Source organism: Balaenoptera acutorostrata, chromosome 21 (assembly GCF_949987535.1).
Source record: "Balaenoptera acutorostrata chromosome 21, mBalAcu1.1, whole genome shotgun sequence".
Classification (NCBI taxonomy): domain Eukaryota; kingdom Metazoa; phylum Chordata; class Mammalia; order Artiodactyla; family Balaenopteridae; genus Balaenoptera; species Balaenoptera acutorostrata.
Genome location: NC_080084.1, coordinates 24,956,391 through 24,979,179, shown reverse-complemented (window position 1 = coordinate 24,979,179; position 22,789 = coordinate 24,956,391). Strand labels below are relative to the sequence as shown.

The 22,789-nt window shown below is 38.8% G+C and overlaps 1 protein-coding gene across 5 annotated transcripts in view; it reads right to left on the bottom strand.

Annotated features, from left to right (window-relative positions):
* The window catches only part of FAT1 (FAT atypical cadherin 1), a 124,483-nt gene that overhangs the window by 33,516 nt on the left and 68,178 nt on the right, over nt 1-22,789 (bottom strand). For all 5 annotated transcript variants that reach the window (XR_009006494.1, XR_009006495.1, XM_007173985.3 and 2 more), the window contains exons 4-9: nt 13,233-13,294; nt 11,167-11,496; nt 10,609-10,819; nt 8,239-8,378; nt 2,881-3,156; nt 2,546-2,756 (exon numbers count right to left, since the gene is read on the bottom strand). Coding sequence is in view for 3 of the 5 variants with exons in the window: in XM_007173985.3 (XP_007174047.2) it covers nt 2,546-2,756; nt 2,881-3,156; nt 8,239-8,378; nt 10,609-10,819; nt 11,167-11,496; nt 13,233-13,294 (1,230 nt within the window). In the remaining 2 variants the exon portion in view is untranslated. The remainder of the gene's footprint in view (nt 1-2,545; nt 2,757-2,880; nt 3,157-8,238; nt 8,379-10,608; nt 10,820-11,166; nt 11,497-13,232; nt 13,295-22,789) is intronic.

Genomic DNA, 22,789 nt, shown 5'->3' with positions numbered 1-22,789 from the left:
GTTCTTTCCATAGGAGCGAGGCAGTTATCTGGACAAACGTGCACATGTGTGCTCGTCAGCTATGGCTGTACCGCACACGCACACCCCGAAGGGCACGTCAGAAAGCCGTGCACAGGACCTGCCTCTCCCCACGGTGGACGTGCCGTGGGTGCTGACCGCCCCACAGAATGGCCACCTCTGTAAAGCTTCCACTGCAATTACATTTTACCTAAGTTTGGGGAAGAAAACCAATTCTAATCAGTAAGTATATTTACTGAGTGTCTTCTATTTCCAGAGGTTGTAACAGTTTTGCATTAACAATCACCTACTTTAAAAAGATAAACACTGTAGCCCAGAGTATGGCACCGACGTGTCTCTAAACACCTAGCTCAATTATTACTGAAAATATTCTTTAATTACTTCCTTTTTTCCCTAAAGACTCCTAATCGGACCAAACCTGTTGCTCAATAAATTGCTGCTAATTAAACATGCAGTGTTATAGCCTGAATTTGTAACTACTCTTTTGAACTTTAGTAAATGCAATCTGACACAAGTCAGAAGCAGGTGAGTATGAATACACTGTTGAATGAAGGCTGTGTGACCATTTTATAGTTCCTACTACTATTCAACAGATTTACACACACACAATTCTACTGCATTTTAATGGTAGTTGTTTCCTATAAAGTAATTTGTATAGCATGATTTTTACATTACCAAATCTATCCAATTATCTTCTTTGAAGTCCGAAGTTTATATCAGAATAGGCCCTTGGTATTATCTATTCTTTGAGTGGAGATACAGTTCCATTCTTGGAATACCGAATTACTAACCCCATCAGTCATTACAAGCATTTAAAGAATGTGCATGCCTTCAGTCAGGCACCAACAATCATATTTTAAACGCCCAATTGCTGCAAACTATGTGAAAGCTAAGGGAAAGTTTAACATTTTCTCCTACACAAACCCAGTAAGTTTGTCTCGGGGGGAAAACTATTTTATTGAAGTGCTCAGGCATGCACAAATGGAATGTGCTTTTTTAATGGTTAAATTTCTGAACCAGTGGAAAAATCATTTTTATTCAAGGCACTAACTACACTATAATACATTTTAACACTGCAACCTCGGGCAGTGTATGAGGTCTTATTTGTGAGGGATGGCTTAAGCTTGGTCATTTTCAGGGAAATAAATGAAACTTCAAATATATTAAGATGAAAATAGTTTAACCACATAAAACACATTGATAAAGCAAAAAAGTACTCTCCATTTGCTCAGCTTTGGATTATATGATCTTCAGTTAATTGTACCTCTATCAATTCTAATGCCTAGAAAAGATACATAATTTCTAAATATGCAGAGGTATGGACTTACAAAAAAAAGTTAAGTGGATGATCTCAATCTTCTAAAGCCATTATAGAGAAAGAATGAAAGAGTATAACCTTTGTACTAGCAATGGCACTGAGAAAGATGGAAAAATGGAAGCTGCCTTCTCGATATTTAATCACTTACTCATAGTATTTGGCACGAGTCGGGCAAGTCTCAAAGCTAGATGATTTCTGACTGAATAAATCACATGCTCTAAAGCAGATCCCTGTTTCAATCAGGGGCAGCATTCTTTTGCAAGAACATACATTCGTGGACCGATGGTAACCCCTACCTATCAAGCACAAGTACAAACGCTCCTAGCAGGGCACCTGGCATATAAAATGAGAGTCCACAGAATAAAGAAATGAATGAGTGAATAGCAGCATCAAACAGAACACAGAACAACATTTCACTTTGCCACCACCGTTTCCTGGTGATCCTCCTTCTTGGAATCACCAGCAAGGCTCTGGACCTCTTGCCCTATCACACCCAGAACTGTCCAGGCCCACAGTTCCAGCTCGTCTCCCTGCTTTGTGCTGTCTCCTGCCCAACTCCAGCAAGCCCCTCAGCCTTTTCAACATTTCTTCAAGCCCTCGTCCCAACCCTGGGACCTACTGCACCAACCCAATTCCATGAACAAAATGCAACTGTGAAAGATGCATGGGGGTGAAAGTGGCAGAAAAGCAAAGCCTGGAAGGGATAGGAGAGGCATGGACACGCTTTATGAGACGTGACCCAATTACAACTGGATGAGTTGGCACTCTGTCATGGAGTTTCCTGTTCTGCCCAAGAGAAGATATGCTCTGACTAAAAGAAAAATGTTAAATCACTAGGCCAGCCTTATCCTAAGAGTACTTCATAGTTTATGGAGGAAAACGATTGTGTGGTTAAAACCATTCTGGAAACCCTGAATTGGTCAAATAAAGTTTTCTTTACCGCAGGACTTCTCAGAGCCTTGAATTATGCTAATATTATGAATCTCCAAGAACATTACCCAAACATAGTTAGGACTCTCTAGCTTTGCTTTCCAATGAGTTAAAAGTTAAATCTTTTTTTCTTTCTCCTAACATGTAAAATGGTAGCTATCAATTTAAGCAGTTTTGATACACAGAAATGTTTCAACATCTAGAACTAATTTTAGAAAAGAAAAAACATACTTTCTAATAAGTGCAAAGTTATAAACCTATGCAGTGCTCCAAAAATACCTGATTCGATAGAGTACAGCACTTCAGCATTTTTCCCTTTGTCCTTGTCCAGAGCTGTAACCTGCAACACAACTGAGCCGACAGCTGCTGATTCATAAACCCGCCCTTTGTAGGAGGAGCTCGTGAACCAGGGGGCGTGGTCATTGGTGTCGCTGACATTAACAACAATCCTTGCAAAGTTGCGCTTTACAGGGACATCTTGATCTCGTACCTAAAAGAAACAGCATATTATTGATCCTGTTAAAGCTTTCCTTAAAATTGATTAAAGATCACTCTCAAAAACATGGAACCCTGCAGGAACCAAACAGTGGCAGAAAATGAGCAGAAAGCCCTACCATGACTGTGAGAACATGCTGCTGAATGGCTTCATGATCAAGTTTTTCTGCCGTACAGAGAGAGCCAGTTGCAGGATCAAGGCGAAATTTCTTGAGACTCAATGGATCGATACTGCTCTGCAGAGTGTAGATTAGTTTGTTTTTTTCATCCTTATCCACAGCACTGATTTGCAAAATTTCAGTTTCTGGCACTGTGTCTTCAGGAATAACAACTTCATATTTTGATGTAGAAAACTGAGGACGATGGTCATTTGTGTCTATTACTTTGATGAATACCTGTGATGACAAAATGACTCACATAACAATAATATTCCTAATTATGATGTTTTAGTATTTAAAGAATCAGGGAAAAAAATCAAATGCACATTGAAAAAAAAACCCCCTAATTTTTGAGCAAAATGAAATTCAAACATGAGAAATAAAAGCAACCAAAATCCAGAATAAAAAACATCTTTCAAATTTTTCATTGCCATATTACCTATATAAATATGAGTAAGATAATAAAAACGTTTCTAAATTCTTGAGACTTTTTGAGAGAAAAATGTAACACACACACAAATGTAACACACATTTCTTTCTGAAATGCAGGCTTAATTTCTCTTAGGTCTCCACAGAAATTTCTAGATTGCTCATGTAAAGATAAAGAATTTACTTTACCAGGATTCACAGAAGACTGATTTCCTATATCAGATTTGCACCTGTAACTACCAAGCTACTGAGGTGAGTGTGCTACTTAATGGTCACAGTATCTGAAGTTGTTGTTCTAATCTTTGAGATTCCAAATCCCTACCGATATTATGAATAAAAAGGAAAATTAGAAATGTGCTTTAAAATCCTTATATTTTTGTGATCACAAAACTACACACAGATAGTAAATACATTTATTTCTTAAAAGCAATTTAAATACACTGGAGAGAGAGAATTCTCTTAAGTAGGTCATAAAATAAATATTAAATAAAAACCTTAAAGGAAAAAAAAAGCAGATGTTTAAAAACTCAGTCCCAAGCTAAATTAAAAAAAAAAATTTACCTTGACAGTAAGAAGATTAATTTTCAGATAGAAAAGACACATGTGGATAAGGCATAGCGGAAATCACTACGATTGTAAAAGATGGTCACAGTTATAAGCAAGAAACATGAGCTTCACTAGCTCATATGGAACAAACCTCACTAGTCCGAATGGCACAGGAGGCCAAAGTCCTAGTACCGCATGGGGGAGGGCGGGGTGTTAACCACACGGGGGCAAGAACACGGACTAGAGGCCTTTCCATGAAGACAATACCACCGTCCTTCTAGAACACTGAGACCTCAGCAGTGGATCTGTAACATTAAACTATATGAACACTAAATGCATCCACCGTTCTCCTAGAACACTGAGACCTCAGCGGTGGATCTGTAACATTAAACTATACGAACACTAAATGCATCCACCGTTCTCCCAGAACACTGAGACCTCAGCGGTGGATCTGTAACATTAAACTATACGAACACTAAATGCATCCACCGTTCTCCTAGAACACTGAGACCTCAGCAGTGGATCTGTAACATTAAACTATACCAACACTAAATGCATCCACCAAACCACAGAAAGGGTTTATGTGAAAGTTATGTAAACATTTAAAACTACAGATGCCTCACTTTGAAAGGTCAATGATGATCCAGAAGCAAAGGCTATAAAGATAATTTCTATAAATTAAATCACTATATATTCATTTCCACTACACAATTTTTTTTTTTTTTTAATTTTTGTCTGCGTTGGGTCTCCGTTGCAGTGCGTGGGCTTCTCATTGCAGCAGCCTCCCCTGCTGCAGAGCACGGGCTCTAGGCGTGTGGGCTTCAGCAGTTGTGGCACGTGGGCTCAGCAGTTGTGGCGCACGGGCTCAGTTGCTCCGCAGCACGTGGGATCTTCCCAGACCAGGGCTCGAACACGCATCCCCTGCGCTGGCAGGCAGACTCCCAACCACTGTGCCACCAGGAGAGTCCCTCCACTACACATTTAAAATTTATTTTCTCATGGAAGGAGTGTTGGGCAAACACAGTTTAATCCTGCTCCGAGATCAACTGATCCCACCTAAATATGAACAGCTGCAGTAAGAACAACCCTCTTTGATAAAGCAGTTCAACTGACACGTATTTCCCGGGCACGTCCATGCTCGGCACTTACTGCATCTACGGAGGGTGTAAAGGAAATATGCAGCACCCCCGCCCCCCGAAGCTTTCAACCTCACTGGGCAATGACTTGCACATACAGGTTTCCTATGCTATCAAGGAAGTTTTCAGGAGTCCAGAGATGGTGCAGGCCATTCAGGAAGCTTTCGAGGAGGAGACAAGCTCCGCTTGCACAGGTTTTAGGTTGGCAGATGAACGTATACTGGGGTAGGAGGAAAAGCTCAGTCAAAGATGTGAAGGCGAGGGTGGAATGGAACATCCTGTCTCTTAGACACCTCAGAGGAGGACCCTGAACCAGGGGTGACAAAGAAAAGGAACAGGGAGAAGGTGGTCTCTGAGAGCAGAGCCCGGCTCCCGAGCAGAGGCTGAGAACCGTGTGGCCTGTGTGCTCTGAACTGTGTGATGGGAGCAAATCACCCTCCGTCCTCCTCCCGGTCAGGCAGACCATGCTGGTGGCAGGCAGTGCAGGATGAATCGCAGAGACAGAGAATGGAGACAGGAAGGTGACTCGGTGCCAAGCAGGGGGACAGGAGCCCAAACCAGTGCTGATGTGCAACAGGGAACACGCAGGGAGCGCTCACTGGGGACAGGCCTGAGGGCTTGAGGGGCCGGCACCCGAGTGTCGTCTCACTTTGTCCTATGAGGGCAAAGTCGCTGTGCCCATTTTCCAGAGGAGAAATGGAAGCACAGAGGGTCACAGCCACCTGCCCATGCACTGGAGTAAGAGGCAGAGCCCCGATTCAAACCAAATGGCCTGCTCCAGAGTATGCAATGCTGATGTTCCAGAGAAACTGAAAGAAAACAGGAAAGCAAAGCTGTTTCAAAGAAAGGGAAAAAATGTGAACTGGATTTGGTAAGTTACCTTGAGATAGCAGAGAAAGCAAAGTGACGTGATTTAATACTGGTCAACATCCTCAGCAGAAACAGCAGGACAGGAAAGCAAGGAAAGGAGCTGCTTCAACAGAGCACTGGCAGTTACGTCACGACCCTCCACCACTCACCTCTGCGAGGATGCACCCTGGCTCAACGGAAGACACCCTCCAAACCTCAGATCTGACACCTGCTGCTACTGACCTTGATGTGGCAGCACTTGTTCTGTTGGTTCCTGAGTTTCACCTACAAACAGGAATCTACCTGCTGTGTTCCAGTGCCTTGTCAGCTGGGTTCTGATCTCTGTGTCCCTCTTCAGCTGGTATTTGCTGCTCTCCTCCCACTCAGATTCCTAACTCCCTGTTCTCAGCCCCAGACTGGGAATCAAAACCTAATTACTGATTGTTCCCTAATGACCCACACCTGGACAGGTCAGCCTGGGATCTGGACCGCTCTCTGATACTCTACCTCTCTCCCTGCCAGCAATTCACTAGGATATTATCAAGACCCTCTGAACATGAATCAAAATAAGTTATAGAAGTATACCCGAAGCATTGAAATTGAAGAAATTCTGTGTCCCTGAGAGAACAATATATTTACTGGGTTTTATGGGAATTTTAGTCACCGTATTTCATACTAAGCTCTTAACTATACTAATGAAAACTACAATTACTGGGAGTTATGTAGTAAGTGATAAATGCTACAGGTAGATATATCATCTTTAGTAATGAGAAGGCTTGGCACAGAGGGTCATTTCTACTGGTTATTAAGTTCCCTTTGCTAGACTTCTGGTTAGTCAATTACTTGAACTGATCTATATACAGTTACACTCTTCAATCTTTCAGAATTACCCTGTTAAATTTATTACAATTCTTGATGCTTTTCTTCTCATTTTCATGCTCTAAAGTTTAGTTTCTACAATGAGAACAGTTACTGACAAGATTGGAATTTTAATACTGTGCTGGCACTTTTACATGACAACCTCAAAATGACCCCAAAGCATGATTCATATTATCAATTTTAAATACAATAAAAATCACAAGCATTTGGACAAAGAAATAAGGTCATTTCACAACCAACTTTAAATTATCTATTCATTTATTAATTGAAAAGACATCACAGACTATAATTTTTATTCTTCAATGCAACTAAATGATTTAGCAGTTGATCTGTCTTAAGATTTAAAATAGTATAATCTAAAGATAGGAAATTGGAATTCAGAAGCATTTTATCCTCTAACATTTAATTTCTTCCTTTTACTTTTCACACACAGCACATTAAACACGAGGCTTTAGCTTTATCATTCTAATGTAAACTCCAAGAGGGCAGGATTTTGTTTCCTACTCCTCAGCTTCTGGAACAATACCTGGCACACAGCAAGTATTTAACAAGTTCTCAAACAGCCCCCACTGTGAATCAAAGAGAAACTGATAAGAAAGAACAGAACTTAAATGTAATTTATAGGGTTCTGACATTTCAATTTGAAATGCCAGTAATCGGACCATGTCTTAATCATCAGATAGGAATAAAGATGTTTAAAGGAATAGAACAGTTTTATCAGTTATTTCACACAGCCTAAGGTAGTCAAGGGGGAAAAAAACCCAAAACGGTGTTTTAAAAGATAATTAATCACTTTAACCAGTTTTAATGCAAATGACTTGGACAAGTCATCCTTGACAGTGATATACTTTATACTAGTATAATTCAAAATGAGTATAAAAATAGAAGATTTGGGGGCTTCCCTGGTGGCGCAGTGGTTGAGAATCTGCCTGCTAATGCAGGGGACACAGGTTCGAGCCCTGGTCTGGGAAGATCCCACATGCCACGGAGCGACTGGGCCCATGAGCCACAACTACTGAGCCTGCGCGTCTGGAGCCTGTGCTCCGCAACAAGAGAGGCCACGATAGTGACAGGCCCCCGTACCGCGATGAAGAGTGGCCCCGCTTGCCACAACTAGAGAAAGCCCACGCACAGAAACGAAGACCCAACATAGCAATCAATCAACCAATCAATCAATTAATCAATAAAATAAATCTTTAAAAAAAATAAAAATAAAAAAAAAATAAAAGATTTGATGGCATAACGTGTTTTTTTTTAAGTCTTCTTTCAAAGTTTTCAAAACTGGTTAATTACATTCAAAACCTAAATCAGGATTTGCAGTGATATTTCATTCCCTAAATAAAAATCCTTGCTGTGTACATGTGCATAAACTGTATCAAAAGAGTAACTTCTGATTTGAGAACCTCAGAGGGCAGAATCAACTGTTCATATTGCCTGTGGACCCTTAGATCAGAACACTGTATCATCACAATTTGCCTACCTGAGTCAGTATAGTGATGGTTCCATCTGTAGCCTCGACTGTCAGGTTGTAGTTTGATTTTTGTTCTGCATCAAGAGGTCTGGCAATAATGATGGTTCCAGTGCCCTTGTCCACATCAAAGTGACTATCATAGTTGCCACCTAGTTTAAGTCAGGACAAACATTAAAGTAAAAACAGATCACGGGATGAAAATTTGTCATTTATTTTGTGGCTTTCTAATTTTTAATGGCAGTTTAAAAAAAAAAGGAAGAAAGAAAGAAAAATTTCTGATATATTGGTCAAAGTGATTCCAAAGAGTTTTCATTTTTAAAGACCAGAAAAGAAGGACCAACTGGAAAGACAATGTTGGCTTACTAAAAAAAAAAGCTGAGCCATAACTGCCCAGGAAGCTACTAAATGAGAGGAAGCAAGAAAGCAACTCTGAAAACAACAACAACAAAAACATTTCTAATACGACCCATGAATTACTTTCAGTTTGTTTTTTCAAGGGTTCCGAATACCTCTTTAACCTATATCTCAGTAGCTACATTTCACATCATTTAGTAACCAAAAAGTTGGCCATTTAAAAATTTACTAAAAAAAAAAAATTTTGTGACAATTTGAGCATATTGCTCTAATGAAATAACTATTAAAAACAAATGTTAACTCTGAAAAAAAAAATTGTGGTAGTTAACATCGGTTAGTCCGGACTCTTACTATTTGAGAATTTTCACTATTTGAAAATTTTTCCCATTGCTGTCGTACACAAAGTTTAATGAAGCAAAGGTTTCTGAGCTACTAACATTATCCAAATGCATTCCCCATCATATTCCAGATAAACTCTCTTCAAAGCCACTGAACTTGAGATACTTATATCAATGAAATGGAATGGAATGAAAATAAAGTCTAAACGTCATGATGAAGTTCTATTACTAAATCCAACCAAAAAGCAAAACAGCACACACACAACACAGTCTTCAGTTAAATCTAAAAATAAGGATCTAGGGATGTATGGAAAGTCAGAATGTTTGCAATTGGAACAGGTGACCATGGGCCCACTATGAAAAGAAAAAGCAATGAAAGATGGTCACTGGAAAGAAAAAAGTTTGAAAAATGTATGCTTTTCTTTAGATCTCATAATCTGAGGCAAATTATGTGATCTCAGCAGATACCTTCTGCTGTACAGTTCAGGTCACAAGTCATCTGAAAGATGTAAAACACTTCTCTAGCAAATGTGTCTCCTGGCACAGCCAAAAAGAAGCAAGCATGGAAGGCAAGCACAGAACAAGGAGAGCAATCAATCAAAGTGGTTCCAAAGGCGGTCAGTTTACAGGTGAGGTTAGATGCTGCGCAGCCGCAGTCTGCTCATCTGGAAATGCGACAGGAGTTAACGGACAGCAAGCAAACTATTCTGACTGCAGTTAACTATGAAAAGAATCCTTTTTGTTCATTTAAAACCGAACTGTAATGGTTTCATAGGTGTTGATAACATAAACAATTTCATACAAAGACCAAAATAGGGAAAGCAGTCCAGCTGTCTAGAAAGTTCAAGGGGTAGAGCCCGAACCCCTGCGCCCTGTGGTCCCTGCAGCTTCAACCCGCTGAGACGGCACCTGGGGCAGGAGGGCTCCGGGGTGAAGAGGGAAAAGGGATACTGGGTTCCAACCAAAGATAACCCGAACACATACTTTTGATTTTATATATCCTTGTAATTAAAATACTGTGAAGAAATAAGAATTAAAAAACTAAGACGCCAAAGTCTAATGTGAAGTTGTTTTAAGTATGTTGTATTACATTCTATGTCTAGCTAAATTAACTGACAGAAAAAAAAAGAATTGGCTTAGGCATATAATTTTTATCACAGGGTGATTTAATCTAGTGAAGCCTGCTTCCTGCTGAAAATGAGGTAAATCAAACTTAAAAAGCCATAGTTGACACTATCATTTATAACTTATAAATTAAAAATTTTAAGCATATTCCCTATAAAATACTGACATGCGACAATCATGTAGGCATAGTTATTTTAAACATTCAAATCATATTCACTAAAAATAGTTATGTGCTATATGTTATGTATCAAGAAGGAAAAATTAAGAAGCTGTGCTTTTGGACCAAACATTTAGATTTCTCTATCTCTTTGGTGCATTTTTAAAAACCTTATTTTTATATTAATAAGGTACATCCAGAGCGCCTATTTTAAACAAGTTTAATATATGTTGGATATAGTGAAAAATTTTGCAAGCAAAATACTGCAGTATAAAACAAATTCTCTACTTATAGGTCTTGCTCCCAATTTTAAATTCTGAGATGTGCTCCAAAATCAGAAAACCAGAGGCGGGTTCCCCTCAGTGTGATCTATACAAGGATGATGAAAACTGTCATGAAGCTTACCAATGATGTCAAACCAGAGAGGTATGCCTGGAGGCTCAACAGATATTACTCCAATCATGTGAGCAACTGGATCGCTTTCCATTACAGTAAAGGTAAAAAATGATTCTTCAAATGAAATCGACTCCAGGGACGGTTTGGGTTTGGAGATCCATTCAATATGGAGGCGAGTGGTTGATGACTTTTGGGGGCGACCATTATCAACTGCCTTAATCTATAAAATATGGGCAGAGGGGATAAAAACAGCAAATGAAAAGTTGCATCCCATAACTGAAGCACTGATTGGTTTGGTCTGAAACAACCAATTTCAAACATTTGATATCTGTGCTGTATATTCCATGTGTTTAATGCCTGATAAAAAGAGCAACCTTTTTATGCCATACTCAACACAGATAACCAGAATGACAACTAAAGAAGGGACAAGCAAACCCATACTTCCCATTGTTAGGTACAGCACTGAGGCCCATTTACCGAATAGAGAGAAAGTTATGAGAGAAGAGACATAAGACTAGATTAACGGTCAAATTATGTAAGAAATTCAAAGACTAGATCTTCACTCACTGAAAGAATATCATATTCTCCAGCTCCAGAAAACTTCTTGGACAAAACCACTCCAGTTTTTGGCTCAATAAAAAATTTGCCATGTTCATTTCCCTCTTCGATGCTATAGGAGATTTCTGCATTGGGACCTTCATCTTTGTCTGTAGCTATAACACGATATAAAGGCTCACGCTTGGTGTTTCTTTCTCGTTCTGGTTTTTCCCGCTCTGGGAGTCTGATTTTGTAGAACTTCTGCAGGAACTGAGGCTTGTTGTCATTTTCGTCACGGATCTTCACAATTACTCTTGCAATGGTTGACCTGGGGGGACTACCGTTGTCTGTCACTGTAACCTGTTTTTTTTTTTTAAAGATAACATCAAGAAATGTTTTTAAAATATACTGTATAAAAAGTGAATGTCTTCTTCCTAATGACAATCACCTTTTGTATAAACCTCTGCAATTCACACAGCACTATGGACACGCACCGATTCCTCACGCTGACAACCTCTCCATTTTCACAAAGGGACTGGGGGGGGGCGGCGGGGAGGTCGGGGGCTAGGAATGCACCAGCTCTGAGCCCTCGCTCTCTCCTTACCCGTCACCCCTCTTCCTCACACGCCCTAACTGTAAACGTTAAGCTCTCAAAAACTCAGTATTTTTAAGCGAAGGAAGAGATACATGAAGGTTTTGCTTTTAAATATTTCGAGTCCTCTTGTACATGCTTAAAAATAACATCTTCACATACTGCATTTAAAAACTGTCATTTTTAAGCTTCGTCAATAAAATAAGCTAAATCATCCGATTAAAATACATGCTAAGTAGCAGGCCTTTTAATACTAGCAATCATTTTATTTTGCCTGACTCTCTCTTTTCTTGTACAGAAGTCTTCCATGTTTGGTAGGGTGAACATAAACATTTAAATTTAAGACCAACTTATCAAATGAGATTTTCAGTAAAAGAAATGTAAAGTAACTTTTATTCTAAGTAGATTATTCATGTTTTCATTTTAGGAATGAAGATCTGAGATTCTTGAGGGTTACGCTGGTGAATGCTTCTGAATGCATAAGAAACCATTTCACCCTCAGATCCAATGTTCATTTTCAGTTCAGTGTGCACATTAAAAGGGATGACCGTAGTTATTCCCCCTAACCCACGTCATCCCAAGTGAATTAATGAAATGCTAAAAACATTAAAGTAGACTGAAGTGTTCTGTGGAACTATGTTCTTTTTGAAGCTTGGCGGGTGCAAATTCTGTTGTTTATAGAAGTGGGAATGAATATATCTTCATGGTACTTGTCCAGAGTACTTAAGTAAAGTAGCTGCTTTAATTAAAGCACACGATTTGCCTTCCCAAACTCTCAAAATAAAACAAAATTATAATTACTATTTTAATTTTAACCTCTCAAAACATTTCCTTTTGATCAGTTTTCATGTGATCTTTAGGAAAAAAGATAAATTAAAGAGAAATACAACCAAGTACTATGCTTTGTAGCATTCATCAAATCGTTCCTAAGTTTGGGTTCCATAACTAGCAGCCTGGTGACACAGCTTTTAACATGTTACTAAAAAAAACCTCTCTTCTTTAAGACAGTCAAATCAATGCCAACACTGGCCCTCAAATAAATTACCACAAAAGGACTACAGAAAAACATACACGATACGTAAACTAATCTTATCTCCCATCAATATCTTAATATCATCTTCAAAGTCCTAAGTATCCTATACCTGCTCCCCTCCAGCCTTTGATATTCATTGAGAAGAGAGGGCTCCGGAGTGAGGCAGACAATTAACAGGTGTGTAGGGCGGTCCTAATCAGGGTGAGGGGACCGCAGTGGGATACCACTGTTCGTAACCTGCTGCTCTGGATATTTTGGCATCTGTTTATCTTCTGGGCATAGACAGGGGTGTAAAGCAGGCCTGAACTATATTCACAATATTTTCTTTATTTTCCTTTTTATTAATGACCATAAGGTGATATAACAAAATAGCAGCAGCTCAGAATTACTAGATAATATGAGTAAGATTGCTCTTTCCCGTATTTATGATTACAATATTTTAAAAATTATTAAAAATAAAGAAATGCTTACTTCTAATATGTGTTCATCTTGCTGCTCGCGGTCTAGTTTCCGTGATGTAGTTGTGATGAGACCTAGAAAATGATAACAGTTCATGAATCCTCACAAAATAAAGGTAATTACAAAATACTGTAATTGAAACCACACACTGAGTGTAGGAGTTTGAGCAAATGCCTAACTTATTCTGAAGAGGAAAAAATTATTAATCCAGGCACGGTTAATTATTTTATTTACAAACAACATAGTTTATACTTTCTCATTTTAATGATTCTTAAAAACATTAGATAAATGACAGAAGTATTAAGAAAGAACAAATCAGTTACATTTTAAAAATTTGTTTAGTAGTTTCAACATACATTTTGTCAGAAACGATTTTTAAAAAGTGGGATGAAGTTATCCAAGATTTCAACCTCATCCATATCTGCTGTGACTGCTGCAGATATGATTAAGAATTTTCAGAAAAAACTTCCGTAACTGTATTAAAAAGGACCACTGGAAAGTATAATGTTGACTATGATTTATTACCTTTGGGTCGTCTACCCTCAAAAATAAAGAAGTGTTGGGTTTCCCTGGTGGCGCAGTGGTTGGGAGTCTGCTTGCCAATGCAGGGGACACGGGTTCGAGCCCTGGTCTGGGAAGATCCCACATGCCACGGAGCAACTAGGCCCGTGAGCCACAATTGCTGAGCCTGCGCGTCTGGAGCCTGTGCTCCGCAACAAGAGAGGCCGCAATGGTGAGAGGCCCGCGCACCGCGATGAAGAGTGGCCCCCCCTTGCCGTAACTAGAGAAAGCCCTCGCACAGAAACGAAGACCCAACACAGCCATAAATAAATAAATAAATAAATAAATAAATAAATAAATGGATCATCACATTTAAAAAAAAATAAAGAACTGTTATAAAAAGTACTGTGATTTTCCAGGTAATGCTGCTCAAATAACAATCATTTAATTTCCCCAAAAAAGAAGAAATGATCCTCAAAGAAACCCCGTATTCTTTATTTCTTTGATTTATCTATCAAACTAGAATAGCTATAGTTTAAATCTCTCTCTAGAGCTTCAATAACTGCTAAACTGCCAACATATGTTGGAACCTAGAAGGCCATTAAAACTGATGAAATATATTCTTGTACTTCACAGAAATTAAAAACAAAATTCCCCCAACCACTAAAATAACCTCTGCAACCTGTGTTGATAACGGACAGGTGCAAACTGAGTGGTTCTGAGGCCTTTATGTGGCAAATCACCGCTAGGACTAATCCTTCTCCTGCCCAGCTTTCGGTGGTTTTCCACAGAGAAATACCTCAAATAACTCATATTTAAGAACAGATTTTATCATTCTAATTGATTTTCTATTAGTCTAACTAATTTCACAAAACTACCAATTAAAGGCTATTCAAAATGTTTCCCTAAATTTGTACATGAAAGACTTACGTTTTCATTTAATTCAAAGTTTTTCTTTTCTTAAATAGTCACTAAGAATCTACATCAACATTATCTTCCCCACAATTCAATGAAGCAATGCTCTCTTTGTAATAAGGACAACAGAAGACTATATTGTAAGCTAGAATCTGGGGTTTGTCCAAAACCATACTTATAGATTAAAAGAGGTTCAAGGAAAATGCTTCACAATGCTTAATGGTGTGAAAATGTGGCTTACTGTGGCACAAGCTTGATTTTTCATTAGTCGAAAACCTTTTAAAGTTAATCCCTTTTTTTTTTCCTGTCAAAAGTTTACCACCCTTTCTGATTGTCGTTTTAAGCAGTTCAAGAATGACGGGAAATTGCTGTGATTAGTTCCATCTAATTGTCCTCATGTACCCATCAAAAACTTGCTGTTAATGATAACAGCACAAAAGGCCACGGCTTGGCATGTTCACAGCAAGATAGGGTTCTGCTCTGTAGAACATAATCATTCATTGCAGGGATATCTGTTAGCAAATAAGTATCTGTAGCAAATAAATAAATACCCGTTAGCAAATACAATTCCTCACTTTACAGTTTCCTTATAGCACACCAGACTGCTAAAAAGGATGGACTTACATCCGTATTATCAATTCAATATAAAGACAAAAAGCAAAACTGACCATCTCCTAGGTTTGGAATTATTTGCATGCTCTCTATACTTAAAATTAATTCTCTCTTAACTCAAATGGAATATTAATTCCATTCAAATGCAATGAATCCTAATGTTCCTTTTTATCCTTTTTTTTTTTTTTTTTTTTTTGCCCAGCTACTCCTATCCACTCCTCCACCTCTCAGCTTAAACATCACTTCTGAGGGCTCCCATGACAGGCCTAGCCTGGGGTTCTGCTGCTGGGTCTCCCAAGCTCTTTCATTTGCTCTATCATAACATCACCCCACGGCACTGCAGTCACTCCTTTAAAAGTCTTTTTTTGTATCCTTCAAAGTCCATGAGACTCTGCCTTTCCTGTATATCTTCGTTATATTGTTATATCTCTATTACCCTAAAGAAACACTTAAACGTGTGAACACATGAATTTCTTAAAACCATAAAAGAATAGAATTTTAAATATGCATTGGAGGAAGAGAGGCACCCAAACTACACTGAACTTGGAAATGATACAAATTTATAGCTTATATAGGAGCTAACAGAAAACCATTTAACATATATTTACAGGTAAGACGTGTCAAGCATTGTGACAGATGGTCCAGGTGATGGTGACGTCCAACAGACATTTAGAGGCACAGATGTAAAGTGCAGGGAAGTCACCAGAGGCAGACACAGACTTAGTTATACCCCAAGTACAGAAGAGAGTATGAAGAATGGTGAACGGTGGGCCTACCAAAAAATAAAGGGCAGGCCAATCTAATTAAAGTATGGGCCATGAGTGTTTAGAAAGCCATGAGGAAGCCTAAGAAGCAAAGGCTGGAAGAGAAGCAGGTGTCCCAGAGGCCACAGGCAGAGAAATTTAAGGAGGAAGTCTCTCCTCCAAGTACTTCAGAGAAGCTTGGAAGAGAAGATCAAGTGAGAGCCAGGGAGGCAGGAAGCAGACCAGGAAAGGAATTTCTTTTACGAGGAGGAGACCATTCCGCAGGCTAACAGGGTGTATGTAATGAGTGACTAAACCACGAGGGAAGATAAAGATCCAGATGTGAACTAACCAATACAGTAGCCACGAGCCTCATGTGGCTATTGCAATTTAAGTTACAGGTAAGATCTCATGAACATGAAAGATATTTCAGACTGAAAAAAAAAAGACCTTTCTTCCTAGATTCGCACACTTGTACCAAAAGGAATCCTACCACAAGTGTCACAGTTTTCTGGTCCCTAACACCATCACCAGGGAGGGGCAGTGCATGTATGTCCTATGGGGATGACGTGAGGTGGTACAGCCCCTAAGAGAAGGGGAAACAAGTGCTTCCTGTGGAATTTCCATACAAAATGAACCCCAAAGAGAAAACAAAATGTCCTAATGAAGCAGGAACATACTAGGAAAACCGTGGATGTGCTCTGGAGGTACAATCAACTGCACCGGGAGGGGAACACAATGGAAACGCTACCCAAGTACCCCACGCTCCAGCCACACCAATTTAGCTCTAGAATCCATGATGCATTTCACACCCGTTTTCACCTCTGTAATTTTTGCACATCTCAATCCTGCTAATCCTTCCACCTTGCCTGCCTGACAAACACCTGTTTTCAAAAATGAATCCAAAGTGTACCTTTTCTATATACATGTTATTAACCCTGTAGGTACTGAATATCTAATTAGTGTATCCATTTCTTTCATTTTAAACACTGGTGCTCACCTGTAATGTTTATTACTAAGCTCCAGAAGGAGCTATACTTAATTGAAACAGCACAATACTTCAGAAATGGAGAGAAACCTTTAAGATTATCAAACTCAGCTACCTGAGCCAAAGAGAAATTAACTTGTTCCAATTCACCAGTAAGTCACTGTCCGAGCCAGGATTCGAATTTAGTTTTCCTGAGGCCCAGATGAGAGGATTGGGGAATTCTTCCCCGCTCCCTATCACAACACACTGCATAATTTACTGCATTATGGTATTTCAACTCTCCAAAAACTCTCAACTGTGACTTACATGAAGTTTAAGAAAAAAGAAAGCTGGCAACAGTTAATCATTAGTCATTTAATAGGTCCAAAAAAGCAAGTTAGAGAACAAAATAGAGTGGGCGAAGGCAGGAAAAAGCATATGCAAGTGCTGCCTCTTGTAACTTTGTTTTATCTTTCTTTTCTCCTGAGCTCTGTTAAATTAAAAATAGAAATGAAGACAATAAACTTCCTTGCCCTAAAAAAACAATCCATTCTGTAGACCAATACCATTATAAATGTAAGTGGACTGAGTGAGCAAATACGGCTTCTTCTCACCAACTCACAATTACAAGTTTGCCCCATAAATGTATGTAGAACTAAGAAACCAAACTTTCCTGTTTTTATGAACATCATTAAAAAACTATTTACAGCTTTTCAATGCCACTATAGCACTTAGAGAAGACTCCATTTAAGACAGAATGTTAGATAAACTATAATGCTTTAATGTAAGATTTTAATATTCGACATTTCTTATAAATCAATACCAAAAACCACCTCCAAACTTCCCAAAGTTCAAGAGATCAAATGGACTTCACGAAGTAGGCAGCACATAAAGGTGAACTTACAGGATTAGTAGGTGAAGATAACGAAATAGTCCATGTTGGCAAAACTGTATTTATGTATTCATTCAACTATTTTGTGCTGTCCACTCAGAATGCAGAGATGATTAAGACAGACTCTTGTTTTCAAGAAACAAGGTCCAGAAGGCAAAGACTACATTCAAGAAACAGTAAGGTAGATGAGAATGTAGGGTACATATAGAAAAAAGCACAGGTCCTTGCTGAGGGCTCTGGATTCCAAGGAAGTTTGAACTTGCTTGGATGCTGTCTGGTCATCTCTGTTGTTCCAAGAGACAACGAACCCACCAGCCAATATGTGAGTGAGGCCACCCAGGACCAGCCAACCTCAAGCCAACCAGCCAAGTGAGACCAGCACTACATGAAAGAGCAGCCAAGCCTGGCCAAGACCAGAACTGCCCAGCAGAGTCTTCAACTAAATTATGGTGGTTGCTTTAAGCCGCTGAGTTTTGGGATGGTTTGCTCTAAAGCAAAAAACAACTAATGCATCAAATGAGCTCATCTCTAATTGTTATTTGGCTTACTAAATGCTCAGGTACTGTGCTATGAGATTTAAATGTATTATCTCATTCAATCCATATGTATATATATGGCAATATCTGTACCATAATAAATAAATTAATATTTTTACAGGCTCAGAGATTAAGTTGCTTACTCAACGTCATTGAGCAAAGGGGTGAGATGGGAGTTCAGTAAACACAGAGCACCGGAGTCTGAAAGCCACATTAAGAATGAGAGAAGCCAAGGAGGGACGGAAGGCTTTGGTTCTGGAAGAAAGGCTTTGAAACATCAGCACTATGAATGAAACTAGATGGCAGCTGGAGAAGAAAAAAAAAAGGATTTCTGAGTAGGATTAACGTCCAACTGCACTGAGAGAGAAAATAACTTGCAATCTGCAGTTTCTGAAGAACCAAAACTGTGAAAGAAAAGGTCCTGGCTCTAAAAAAAAGCTGCGTGGTCATGTGTTCACCTTGTTTGGCAGGAAATTTACTTTGAATCATTTTCCAACTATTCTACTTGAAAGTAAGCAGAGGAAGGGAAAAGATCAAGGAAGAAAACAAAAGTTTGCTCACCTAATTAACATTTCCCATTACTCTGATTATTTTCGTCTAACCCCTGCAACTACTTTGGCCTTTTTATCCTTTTGCTTATTTTATAGTAATGCATAGAACTACAGCATCATATGTCCCAAGAAGCACCATCCCACAGAACTTTCTGCGATGATGGACAAGTTCTACAATTTGCACTGTCTGATATGGTAGCCCCCAGCATACGTGGCCACCGAGCACTGGAAATGTAGCTAGTGTGTCTGAAAGGCTGAATTTTTAAATTAATTTAAATAATTTAAATTGTCACAAATCATCTCTACTCCTTTGGAGAGTCTCCAATTTCAAATTATATACGTCAAAACCCCAAACTTTAACATCTACAATAGTCAGAATCTTTTTCTGTGGGTAAAATTTGAAGCAGTATTTCAATAGCAAATATATTTGTTACCAAAATCCAAATTCTGTAAGCATCTAACAATGAAAAAAGCAAACATTTCCAAGATTTTGACATGCTGATACTGCTCCAATAAAGCCCCCCTCCTCCTGCCCCCTCTCTCTTACTAGTCTCCTCACTGGGCTCAGCTGGTGATGAGGAAGCCTGGTTTGCTGTTACCAGTTTACAGATTCATCTGAACACCTAAAAATCAAGAGTCTCTGTGTTTAACAATGACTTTTCAAGAATCATTATTTTACCAATGTATACTTTTGCTTTTGGTGATCTCTTGCTAAAACCAAAAATTAATGAAATGTATGTTTATAAGCAATCATGATGTCATAAAGTTCACTAGCTCAAAATCACCCACTTCTTCAGTCTATACTATGCTATTCAACTTATTTTATAGAATGTCTTCCCCAAATATGTCCTTCTGAGACACACATATAAAAGCCAAGACAAGGCTCTTGTCCTCAAAAGCATACAGTTTCCTTAAGGAAACAGCCCTTGTACCTCTGTATCTTTTTCACAATGTTTTACTAATCACAGCCCTATTCTGACTAAGCCTTGACTGTAAGCATGCACTTCGGGTGTATTATTTTCAACTGTTTTCCCCACTGATTTTTCTGAAACACTTGAATCGATTTTATTCTTCACTAAGTTTAAGAACTTTCATGGTGGCACAGTTGGTGGTAAAGGGAGTATTTAAAGTCTTAGGTGCCTTCAGTGTGGACAGCGTAATTTCTTCAGTAGTTGTTACTACCGTAATCTGGAAATTCCATTTCCATCTTTCTACATTCAAGCCTTACTTTAGCAGGGCTTGCCCCCAGGACATTCAGTGTGCTTTAGTAATCAGCAACACCAAAGACCATTACAATAAAACACCTGTAACACCCCAGTGAGGACACTGTGAAACGTATTGCTCAAGCAACTTCTAGACAAGTACTATAAAACCCCCAAAGACTATACATACATATATATATGATATGTAATACGCGTACACACCTTCATAAAAGGTTAAACCCCAAATTATTACCTGTAGTTACTCCTGGGAACAGGTGGGCCAAAGAAGAAAGGCAAAGAGGAGGGCACCTTCACTTTTTATGTCATACACTTCTATATTAACAAGTATATTATTTAAAGAAATTTAAACATTAAAATATTTTAAAGGTCAGCGTGAAAGGATACAGAAATGTTTACTGGTTGGACACTAATCTCAAGCTGGAAAGTCTCAAATGAGTTTTTAAAAACTCTGAAACATCTGGCCATGTATATAAAAAAATTAAAAAATAAAACTTAGAAATATTACAGTGGCATATCGTTTATAATTTTTTCTAAAATGTTTTTGAAACTAAATTTTAATGAAATGTACCATACATTCTAAAGTGTCCTCTCACTGTAAAAACTAAGTTTGCTAGAGCCAGAAGGTCTTTTAAAATCTTCTAGCCTAAATCCTAAACTTTAAAAACAAGGGTGACTTCCTTGGTGGTGCAGTGGTTAAGAATCCGCCTGCCAATGCAGGGGACACGGGTTCAACTGGTCTGAGAAGATCCCACGTGCCAAGAAGCAACTAAGCCCGTGTGCCACAACTACTGAGCCTGCGCTCTAGAGCCCACGAGCCACAACTACTGAAGCCCGCGTGCCTAGAGCCCGTGCTCCGCAACAAGAGAAGCCCGCGCACCGCAACGAAGAGTAGCCCCCTCTCGCCACAACTAGAGAAAGCCCAAGCGCAGCAACGAAGACCCAGCGCGGCCATACATACATACATACATATTTTTAAAAAACAAGGAAATATGGTCCAGGAATGTTAAATTAATTCCTGAAGGTCAGAGTCAGCAGCACAATTGGAACTAGAGTTGAATTCTTACCAAAGAAAGTGTTCAGAAGTCTCTGTGGCTGCAGCCATTTACAACCAGAAGTGAGCACCAGAATCACGAGGAATGATGGCTGAACCCACGTTCCCACCCCCACATCAGAGCCACTGCATCAGGACCTCCATCCGTGAGGACCCAGCTCACACAATTTCAGAGGTTTCCAGGTGATGTGGCAATCCATCCCACGCCAACCACCTCGGGCCAAGAGCTTACAAAAACTGAAAAAAAACAATCCATGCCCAATTAATTAATTAAATTTAATTTAAATTACTAAATATTTTGATAATTTCCTAAACACAGAATTGCTTTTAGTCACTGTAATTTCACCACTGGCCATATTCTGGAACAAAGTGTATTATCCATTTCTCAAAAACACCATTTGAGATACAGAAAAACATAACAAGACTAGGGATTTAGGAGAGAGAAACAGTACTTAAGAACCATAATTAACGTTGCAGAAATGCTACTTCAAAGAAATGGCCATGAGAGTCCACGTGAAGATTCCAACTGCTCTGAAGTTACTTATTAAGCCTAAAACATCTCCCAGAATTTTCCTGACAAATCTGCAACTACTGACCCAAATCATTAAATCCTACTAGAACGTAAGTGAAATGTAGCCTTTCCAACATAAAAGAAAATGATCTAAATGGCAGTTTCCATTTAACAGCATACTTCCCTTCTTTTTGGAAATGCCTTTTGTAGTATGTTGAATGGTGGCCTCTCCCCAAAAGATACGTCCAACCTGAAACCTGTGACTAGGACCTTATTTGGAAAAACAGCCTTTCAAGATCTCAAGATGAGATCACCCTAAATTTATGATGGGCCCTAAAATCAATAAGTATCCTTTTAAGAGAAAAACAGAGAGAGAGGTTTGAAATACCCAGAAGTAGGGAAGGTGGAGGCAGAGACTGGAGCAATGCTGCCACAAGCCAAGAAATGCCAGGAGCCACCAGAAGGATTCTTCATTAGAGACTCTTAAGGGATTGTGGCCCTGTGGACACTTTGATTTTGAACGTATGGCCTCTCGAACAGTGAGAGAATAAACTTCTTTTCTTTTTTTTTAAGTCACCCAATGTGTGGAAATTTGTTACAGTAGCCTTAGAAAATTAACACACCTTTTTATTTGAATAGCAAACAAAAGTACTGAAAAAATACCAAAAAAAGAAGAATCAGGTGAGAACGGCAAATAATTCCATAATCTAAAGATAACCACTCATCTTATTTTCTATGTTTTATTACTGTCTTCATTTGAAATGTCTAATGACTTTATATAGGGTATCATTCTAGATACAAGACAAATTAAAAGGCAAAGGATTAAAAAAAATGTCTGCCCAAAGATAATTTGGGGTAGGAAAGTGCCAAATGCTCCAGATAATCCAAGTTCATTATATGTTTTTCCTCAAAAGGAAGGAGAAACAGGCTCTCACAGCTCTGGGAGGACCTCTTGAACATCTCTGGCTGAGAACCACAAATGAACTAAATCTTATTTTTATATAATACATAAAATATACCACAAATTGTACCTCAGTTGTATTTTTAAATATATTATCTCTCATACT